This window comes from Ctenopharyngodon idella, chromosome 7 (genome assembly GCF_019924925.1).
Source record: "Ctenopharyngodon idella isolate HZGC_01 chromosome 7, HZGC01, whole genome shotgun sequence".
NCBI classification, from domain to species: domain Eukaryota; kingdom Metazoa; phylum Chordata; class Actinopteri; order Cypriniformes; family Xenocyprididae; genus Ctenopharyngodon; species Ctenopharyngodon idella.
The window spans coordinates 40,799,018-40,809,501 of record NC_067226.1 but is presented as its reverse complement, the minus strand read 5'-3'; the positions used below and the strand labels follow the sequence as shown (position 1 = coordinate 40,809,501).

Here is a 10,484-nt window from a genome sequence, read left to right as displayed (position 1 = left end):
AATCTATATTATTTGACATTTATAACGTGAATGAATGCACAGGTGCTAAGCACATTTCAGGTTGGGCTATAGCCCCAGCAAGCCCTGGCCTAGCGCCGCCACTGGGGACAGACGAATTTGTTGAATAAAGTCGTTATTTTTGTTTTGTTTTTTTGCACAAAATGTATTCTCGTCGCTTCATCATATTAAGGTTGAACCACTGTAGTCACGTCAACGGTTTTAACGATGTCTTTCTGGACCTCAAAAGGTGCAATGATGTTGCTACCTGTGGATCAGATACCCTCGGATTTCATCAAAAATATCTTAATTTGTGTTCCGAAGATGAACGAAGGTCTTACGGGTTTGGGACGACATGAAGGTGAGTACTTAATGACAGAAATTTTATTTTTGGGTGAACTAACCCTTTTTTAAGTTTCAGAACTCAAAACTTCCTTGTTTAGTCTAAAAACAGCTTTTATTAAAGCCAGGCTCTAAAAACAACTCGCTTTGGATTTTGTTACGTTATGACGTAATAGGGTAATATGTCTATGGCATATCTCAACTTTGTCACTTCGCTGGACACGCCTAAATCCTGTCGCCAATGGTCACTGTCGCTCGTGTTGCTGAAGATCGCCAGATTGAAATGAATGGGATCATGTTGCTTTGTCGCTGTTTGTCGCTGGTATTGTAAATGGGGCTTAAAAACCCGCTAGCCACTGGCGACATGCAGTCAAAGTTGCTGGAAGTATGAATGCACTGGGGCACAGCCCCCCTATTAAAAAAGTGTGCCCATATTTTGATACTTTAAAAAAAAACAAAAAAAACAATTGAATATAAATGGATATATAGCAAATTGCCTTTAACAAGCTACACACGCAATAAAAAGCTGCCTCAACGATGACAAACGATAGAAGACATTTGAAACTTTTGTTTCCTACATCATCCAGCACTTTTTTGTTTTCTGTTTTAAAATGTCCCAATTACTATTTCAGTGTAAGAAACCGCTTCAAATGATTCAGTGTGTGAGTGTCCTAATGAGTCAGAATGAAACAAATGCAAACAATTTCAGACCTTTTTACAAACCCGTTTGACAGATTAGATGACAGTGATTCCTTCATGAATCTGAACAGCTTAAAAACACATATATGATTGCTGAAATAATATCGGAGGAAATGATTCTCAGGTGGGTGTATGTAATCTCCATTGACACATGGATTTATCAGTAATGTTTTACTGGGGCACTGGTATTTCACTGGGACTCATTTCCCATTAAAAAGGGTTTGTGATGCCCCTGGACTGAACTGGTTAACAATGACATACTGTATTTAATCATGCATCAAAGGTGTGTCTCTCCTCTGGGTTCATGAAAATGGGAGGAAACATAAGTCTGTCTTATTGATCTCACCAGCTCTGGCCTCGAATCTGAAGTGACAGCGTTTCAGCTCTTTCTAAAAAAAAACAAAAAAAAAAACAAAGTCCAAAATAAATCGAAATATGTCAGAATGCTTACCCACAACTGCCCACGAATGCAATCCCCAAAAGCCTTGTTAGCTTTAAGTCACCATGCACTGTCAGAAAAAAAGGTACGCCACTGTCACTGGGGCAGGACCCTACACTGTAAAAAATGTTCCGTCATTTTTACAAAATAATTTTGGTAGCTGTGGTTGCCAGAATAATTTTGTAAAAAATACAGAAAAACTGTAAACACATTTAAAGAACAAACTGTAAATTTTACAGTATAAAACTGTAATTTACAAACAAGAAAATTTGAATATAAACCAGTAAATTCAACAATGCACACTACTACTAAAATGTGTTTTGTACCTTTAACATATACTGACAACTACCATAATAATGCAGGTGGTAAAAGAGAAAGCCACATGAAGAATCAATTCATCACAAAGCTTTTCGACGAGCTGAAGTATATACTAATATAAAGAAGGTGCACAGAGTCATTCACGCAAACGCAAAACACCATCATAGTAACACACAACTCTTAAATAATGCAATAAACATTCATTAAACAACAGAAGGTGTAACATAAAACCCTAATGTACATAACTGATAACAAAAACTAAGAAACATGATTTTTTAAACAAAATACTTTCCAATGGTGTCACACAGGGAATTGTGGGAATATCAGTTTACAGTTTTTGACTGTAAATTATACATTGATTTGTTCTTTTTTACTTCTAAAAATTGTAAAACAATTACAGCATTTTTCTGTGAAAATGACATAAAATGTCTGTTAAGAGCTTTTACAGTTTTTCCCTGTATATAGTACGGGAACTTACTGTTAACCTATTAACAATTTTTTTCCGTAGCATTTTTACAATATTTTACCGTTAATATCACATTCATTTTTTAGGTACAACAGTGAAAAGGTACATCTTTCTACCTACTTACCCCTAAATGGTACATATTAGTACTTTAAAAGTACATATTAGAACCTTTTCCCATTTGTACCTTAGTGACAAGCACTGTACCTTTTTTTCTGACAGTGTGAAATAACATTTTGTTACGATATAGCCTACTTCAAGCCCTACTTCTTAAGTTAAAATGCTTTTGGGAAACCAAGCCTGTAATTCTAAGATGATTCTACGATCTAAAGTCGGCATGAAACCCTATTGTGAAGTACATCAAAAATGGCTTCACAAACAAGAAAAAATGTAGGACGGGATTTGATGTTGTCTGGGGAATTGATGGATGGTTGTGGTTTGCTATTGGTCGATCTCATGTGAGTGACAAGTTGTCCCGCCCTCGTGCTAGTAAAGAGTAGAGATGTCACTGCAAGAGGAAGGGGAAATTATTTTGATTAAAAACAATTACTTTTTCATGGTTTCATGGTGACTTTAAATCATGTATATGATTTTAACACCTTTTGAATGATACATTTAATGTGCACTGAAATGGAAAATTTAGTTGAAATTAAACTAAATGTAATTAAAAATAAACCAATAAATGTTGATGATTATAAAATTACTGCAATTTTTTGAAGATTTTTCTTTTTATGCACTGTCGCATTAAAATGCTAATAAAAAAAGATAAAACTACAACCTAACATATTTACTAATTACAATCAAGAAAATAGGCAACTTATTTTGTATATTTTTTATAATTTCATACAATATTAGGCCCTATATGGATAGATCACTGTACTTTCCCTTCCTCCATATATGGAGGAAGGAAAAGTACAGTGATCTTTCCATCTCTCCATAGGAAGGGAGGATGACGTCGACGAGATCTCTAAAGTGGGGAGTGAAAAGGGTCCAGAAGGAAGGGCTGGAGGAATAAAACTCGCGATAATATAATGAGAGATGAAGACAAATGATAACTCGTTTCATATCCGTTCGACTGTCATTATACGGAGATCTGAGGGGGAAAAAATAGGATCTACGCTGTGCTCATAAGGATAACAAAGTGACGCGCAGAAAAGTTTAAAGAGCAGGCTAGGAGAGAGTCTTAGAGCGAGCGGGAGATTTTCATCTCATTCTTGTGGTTGCAGCCTCCACTGGACAGCAGCCGTAGGTATGTGGACCACTTCTGAAAGGAACGTGAATTTGTGGGAATCGGTTTTAGGTGTGAAATAATTCAGTTTGAGATAAAAGTGTCTTGAGCGTGCATCTGTTGGAGCACTCGAAGCATCATTTTTACAAATTAGTCAGCCAGTTACAGTGTCATCTCTGAGACACCTGATACTGTAACAAATAACAGTTTAGAGCATCAAAGACTGAAAGTTTTAAAGACCTCTCTGTGTGCGGTTAGACATGATGGTTCCAATCGATGATGTCTCCTACTAATTTATGTCTTTATTCTACAGAATGATGACGAGCAGCAAAACGACTCTTGCCTTCCTTATCTACGGGCTCCTCGTACAATGCAACGTGTGTTCGCCTCTGAGCCATCCGAACATCAGGTACGGAAACTGCACATCCATCTCCCCGAACACGCGGAGAGCATATCGATTTTGCGCAGTGTAGTTGGACGGCGAAACAAGATTTGGCCATTAAGACTGTTGGATCAATACAAAATGTACGCGTTTTATTGACAAGTGTCACAAATTTTCAACAGACCTTGTTTTGTTGGCTGTAACTCTCTTAAAAATAAAGGTTCTTTATTGGCATTGTTGGTTCCATGAAGAACTTTTAACATCCATGGAACCCTTTCAAAGCACAAAAAGTTCTTTATAGTCGAAAAAGGGTCTTCAGATTATTAAAATGATCTTTATAATAAGGAAAATATGAAATGAAAAGAAAGGCTCTTTGGGGAACCCAAAGGCATCGCTGTGGAAACGCGATTTGGAACCATTATTTTTAAGAGTGTACCAAATATGAAATTATTACGAACAAATCTAAATAATACGCTACTACGAGTTTCATTATTTACATGTGCATTCTTTTTTTCGCGTAGAATCGAGTTGTAAGAAAAGGCAAAGTGTGAACGCGCTTAGAATGTATTAGGCTACGCCATTTTTTCTTTTAGTGATTTAATTTTTATGATTGTAAATAATTCTACAAGACTATAATCCTTTGATTTTCTTTTCTGACATAAATAAAGTGTAATAGGCCTATAAAATATTTATGACGGTTTTTGCAAAAAGAAGAAGAAAAAAAAAAAGTATATAGCCTAATATTAATTAGCGTTTTAAGCAATTTTACTGAAATATCCCCTATAGGCTATTTTGTTATTATAGGTTATATTAATATAGTATGCATTTTATGTACTTAAAGTATTTAGAGCACTCAGGCTAAGTGTTGAAAGTGCAGTGCCCTTACTTCAGAATGAGAATGAAATGACTTAATGTCTTGTTACAGAATGGAGACTGCAGGATTCGACGAGGAGGGCAAGGCATTAACGGATCTAACATTTGACAGCGACCAGATCACTATTCGAAGCTCTCCATCAGATTCTGAAGACGCATACACGTTATATAGTCCTCCCTCGAAAAGGTGATGACACTTTTTCCCTCACCCGGTCTCCCATTCTTTTTCTAAGCATTCCCAAAACGGGATAGGCTACTCTATATTTGTTTATTACTGTGATTGTTCTGGTTACATTCTGCGTTGTCTAAGACATTTCGAGGCATGTGCTTGTTTGAGTTGAGTTTTGCGAAACAGCGAGTGTTTCTGGACCGGTCTGAAGATGTTATAAGAGTGATAGGCTATTATAATAATTTGGGAACACTGCGTAGCTAAGACTGACCTCTTTTGTAGACATCCACTGATACATCGTTGTACGATCTGTTTGGCATTTTGTCACGCAGATTGGAAAGGCATGCTGACGGGATGTTTAATAAAGCCTACAGGAAAGCGCTTGGTCAGTTATCAGCGCGGAAATACCTGCATACACTGATGGCAAAACGCGTGGGGTAAGAACAGTATCCCTTTCTCTCCACCTATATCTTGCTCTCTCGAAAAATAAATATCGCTAATTTCACTTCCAACTGTTTGTCCGAGCTGCGCTATAGCCTACCAACAAACGCTATATGTAACAATGTTTTTTTCTTCGTCCTGGTTTACATTGGCATGCATTTGCTATGAGTGTCTCTTCAGGGTTTATATGTCCAATTCTCAACATTCATTAGCCTATCTGTGAAGAATAAGGGCGCGTTCACACAGGACGCGTGATTTCTTACATTAAAAACCGCTCTATGGAGCGCGCTGCGTGTTTAAACGTGAAACTAACGTTCTGGAAAATGTTATGAACAAACGTTCTTCCAGTAACGTTAATAGAACATTTGTTCTAAGTTTTAATAATGTTCTCAAAACATTATCTCTAAAACATTATTCATAGCCTACACATAGGCCTACAACTTTTCCCCTTGAAACATTTTAGCTGGATATTCGTGTAAAAGTTTTTTAAATGTTACTAATTGTTTCAAAATGTTCAGAGAACATTCAAAAGTAAATGTTTGCAGAATGATACAATTTAATGTTTCCTTAAAGACTGCATAACCACAGAAAAAAAAGATTTTACAACATTTTAAAAAAAAAAAAACTCGACGAGAACGTTTAGAAATAATGTTTTCATAACTTAATGGTAACATTATCAAAACATTCTTAGGACATTTTTGTTAGCTGGGATAATGCACCCTGTGTGAACAGCCCATTGTCACCTTTTACAAAACTTACTCTAATTTATGGGCCTATATGTGACCCTGGACCACAAAACCAGTCATAAGGGTCATTTTTTTGAATTTGGGATTTATACATCATCTGAAAGTTGAATAAATTAGCTTTCCGTTGATGTATGGTTTGTTAGGATAGGACAGATTTGGCTGAGATAAAACTATTTGAAAATCTGGAATCTGAGGATGCAAAAAAATCAAAATACTGAGAAAATAGTTGTCCAAATTAAGTCCTTAGAAACACAAATCCACTCACAAAAATTATTTTTTTATATATTTACGGTAGGAAATTTACAAAATATCTTCATGGAACATGACCTTTACTTAATATCCTAATGATTTATGATTCATAAAAGAAAAATCGATAATTTTGACCCATACAATGTATTGTTGGCTATTGCTACAAACATACCAGTGCTACTTATGACTGGTTTTGTGGTCCAGGGTCACATATCATAAAACGTATTTATCTACAACTAGGCCTACATAATAGCTTATACAACATAACTTATTTACTAAATGAAACTAAGTGACAAAATTTTTTGCGACAGATAGATTATGATTTTCTTTAAGTAATATTTGCACTCTTAAGTTCAAACAAATGTAAGTTTTTTCTCTGAGTTCCTGGGTTCTAGAATGCTTTGTCCTTTTTCTCCAATACAGAGGGAACACAATAGATGACGACAATGAGCCGCTCTCAAAGCGTCACTCAGACGGGGTTTTCACGGACAGCTACAGCCGCTACCGGAAGCAAATGGCCGTAAAGAAGTATCTGGCCACGGTCCTGGGCAAAAGGTATAGACAGAGATATAGAAGCAAAGGACGGCGGCTCGCCAATTTGTAGCCTTTTTCAAATTCGTCTCTATAATTATCATGTACATGTACAGCTCTTGTAGCAAGTTAGTCACTACTAAGACTATGATGATCATTTGATCGCACCTGTGTCCTTTATAAACATGTATTTATGTATGAAGTAAAGACATTAAAATGAATATTTTGATAATAATATTGTTTTTCTTTTGTACTGAAGCACCTGATTAATGCAACGATATGCCTTGTGGTCGAACAAAATAACAATTTGTTTGTTTGTTTATTAATTCATGCTTGCTTGAATACTTTGTCTATTAGTCTGAATATGAGTAAATAAATAGTCTCAAAGACAATCATTACATTGAATGATACCTTCCTTCTTTCACTCCTGAAATTAAGAAAGAAGTTTTTTTATTTACAACAGCCCTGACGACTTAGATTTGCACCAATTTCTACAAGACATAGACTTTGGTGTGCTCCCGGATGGGGATGAGATTGAGGCATTTTTGTTGGATTGGCTGAGACAGTTTCCTCCTGAATTCCCGGTGAGTTTCAACGGCTCAGTGCAATAGTGCATTTCTGAGGGATGTCTCTCGTCCCTTCCACGCTCTTTTACTCACGTCAAGTTCTTCCCACTGTCATCTATGGCTAAAATCTCACAAGCCGTTCAACATGTTTTCCTTTCTTGCACACAGCTTTCAATTATTACTAATAGCTTAACTTCTATATACTGTATGTATTTGAAAAAATTAGCCCTTTCCTGTGCATATGAACTTAAATTAAATCTACATCTTCAAACGCTCTTTTTGAAACACTGTCCAGTCCTTCCTGCTTTTCACTGAGCATGCATTTGTTCTCTTCTGAAATCTCACAAAAAAATTGAAGTCCCTGTCTATGAATGATTGTGATTACAGTGGTTCAGACCTTCAAAAGTCTGCGGTCGGTAAGATTTGTTAATGTCTATTATGCTCACAAAGGCTCCATTTATGTGATCAAAAATACAGAAAAAACAGTAATATTGTGAAATATTATTACAATTTAATATGACTGTTTTCTAAGTGAATATATTTGAAAATGTAATTTTGCAAATCTGAATTTTCAGCATCATTACTCCAGGCTTCAGTGTCACATGATCCTTCAGAAATCATTCTAATATGCTGATTTGCTGCTTAAGAAACATTTCTTATTATTATCAATGTTGAAAACAGTTGTGCTGCTTCATATTTTTGAGGAATCCTCTTTGATAGATAGCATTTATTTGAAATAGAAATCTTTTGTGACATTATAAATGTCTTTACTATCACTTTTGATCAATTTAATGGGTCCTTGCTGTATAAAAGTATCAATTTCTTTAAAAAAAAATCCTACTGACCCCAAACTTTTGAACGGTATTGTATATAGTATTTAAATAATTCATCGAATTTCACTCTTTGTTCTGTTTTCTCAGTTTTCTATCATTCTCATATTGCACTCTTCTCATATCAGTGTCAAATGTCTGTTATTTGTCCACAAAGCTGTCAATGAAGAGATGTGTCTCTGCATCTTGAAGTTCAGAGTTACCATTTTTATCTATGTGGTTATAAATATCAGTAATTTCACAGCTGTATAGGAGCTTGTTGGGTATGACATTTATAGAGGTATTCTGTAATGATCCATCTATGCATGCAAGACAAAGAATATTCCCAAAGGTCAAATGAAAGGTAATACGTTTTGAGGTAAAGTTTTTGACAACATTAAATATGCTTAAACTTGTCAGTGATATGTACATGTTTGTTTGCATATGCCTGTTAGTACGTGCAAACACGTGAAATCAATCTGTGTTTAATTCTGCATTCTCCTGCAGGCTTTGTGACACAGGAGACAGCTAAGCGGCTTGGGTGCCTTTGCTTCATCTTTATTATGGCCACCAATTTCAGATGGCACATTAGTGGCCCTCCAAATGCTGCAATCACCTGCTCACACACCTCCTATTTCTCACATAACATAGTTTGTTAAAATGCCACCTGGCCCTGCCTTTCCGGTTATTCGATTGAACTTCTTTATGCATAGTGTGTTGTAGCTATCTGTACAGCATTCATTAAACATTCTCAACCTTGAAATGCATTTTGTGTGCAGAGACTGATAGTGCCCAAAGCCTTACTTGAACGTTAAGATAAATCTCTGTCTTGTGTTGATCATTAGTGCAGTATAACACATGGGAGCCACACAAGGTCACCATTATATATGTAAGAAACAAAACAAAACAAACAAACAAAAAAAAAAAAAACTGTGTTGTAAGATTTGTATGAATAAATTTTTGTAAACAATACAATTTTGTCTAATCTTTGAAACTCTTCCTAAGTTATGGGGAACGTAACGTCCTCAATAAACAACCTTGGAGTGGAACATAATGTACAATAAATATGACACACTTGCAAGATCTCACCTCTTCACAATCAAAATGTAATATGCCATCAACAAAAGTCCAGAAAATATGATGCGTCAGATAATAAAAAAGCATAAATATTATAAGATTAGCAAAAATAAAGTTAAAAGTGACACTAACCATATAAGCAGGAATGTTTCTAAATTTATTTCTAAATTTCTTTTGATGAAAATGAGGGTTTCATACTAATTCTGTCTAATAGAAAAGAAGTATTTCATTGTTTACCACCCTTAGAAGAAAAGGTTCTATATTAAACCTTAAAGGATTCTTTTTATGGGATCATTTCATGAATATAGTTTTAATTAATTAATTTTGTTTTATTTATTTATTTAGTTCACCCAAAAATGTAAATTCTGTCATCATTTACTCACCCTCATGTCGCTCCAAACCCGTAAGACATTCGTTCATCTTCAGAACACAAATGAAGATATTTTTTAATGAAATCTGAGAGCTTTCTGCCCCTCCATTGACAGCCTACAACTACCACTTTCAAGCCCCAGAACGATAGTAAAGACATCATTAAAGTGATCCATGTGATTCCAGTTGTTTAACCTCAGTTTTATGAAGCGACATGAGTGCTTTCTTTCTGCAATAAAACATAATTTACCACTTTATTTACAAAATATTATCACACATTACTTCAAACATACTTCATCACTAGAAAATTTTTAAATAACCCATTAAGCATTAAAGTGAAAGACATTTCTCCTAATATAGAACCTTTTTGGCATAAATGGTTCTTTAATATCAAGAACCCTATATAGAAACCCACTGAACCTTTTTTTCTAAGAGTGGGAGCTGAAAGTATAGCTGACAAAGAAAGACAAAGAAAAAAGTACACTTTTCTACTGTATGTGTATTTGTGTGTATTCTCAGGCTGTGACTGGTGTTAGACAGTGTAGAGACACCAGGATAAGGAGAACCTTTTAGTTCCCGTCAGAACAGATCAGAGCTAATAATCTCACATTGGACCCCTACATCGTTGTAGCACAGCAGGCCAAAACACTGACCTTTACAATCTCTATTACATGTCCGTTTAGCTATTGACTGATCGCATTTAAACATACATTGCACACAATGTCAGAATTTTGTGGATGATTAGTATTAAAAAAAATTACCACCGTTTTCACAGACAAGGCTTAA

The 10,484-nt window shown here is 35.3% G+C and overlaps 1 protein-coding gene across 1 annotated transcript; it reads left to right on the top strand.

Annotated features, from left to right (window-relative positions):
• Nucleotides 1-3,277: 3,277 nt before the first annotated feature.
• adcyap1a (adenylate cyclase activating polypeptide 1a) lies at nucleotides 3,278-9,019 on the top strand. The gene is made up of 7 exons (XM_051899996.1): nucleotides 3,278-3,507; nucleotides 3,800-3,895; nucleotides 4,794-4,928; nucleotides 5,243-5,347; nucleotides 6,770-6,901; nucleotides 7,341-7,461; nucleotides 8,760-9,019. Exons 2-7 carry the CDS (start codon nucleotides 3,801-3,803, stop codon nucleotides 8,766-8,768), a joined length of 597 nt encoding a protein of 198 aa, XP_051755956.1. The 5' UTR covers nucleotides 3,278-3,507; nucleotide 3,800; the 3' UTR covers nucleotides 8,769-9,019.
• Nucleotides 9,020-10,484: the final 1,465 nt, after the last annotated feature.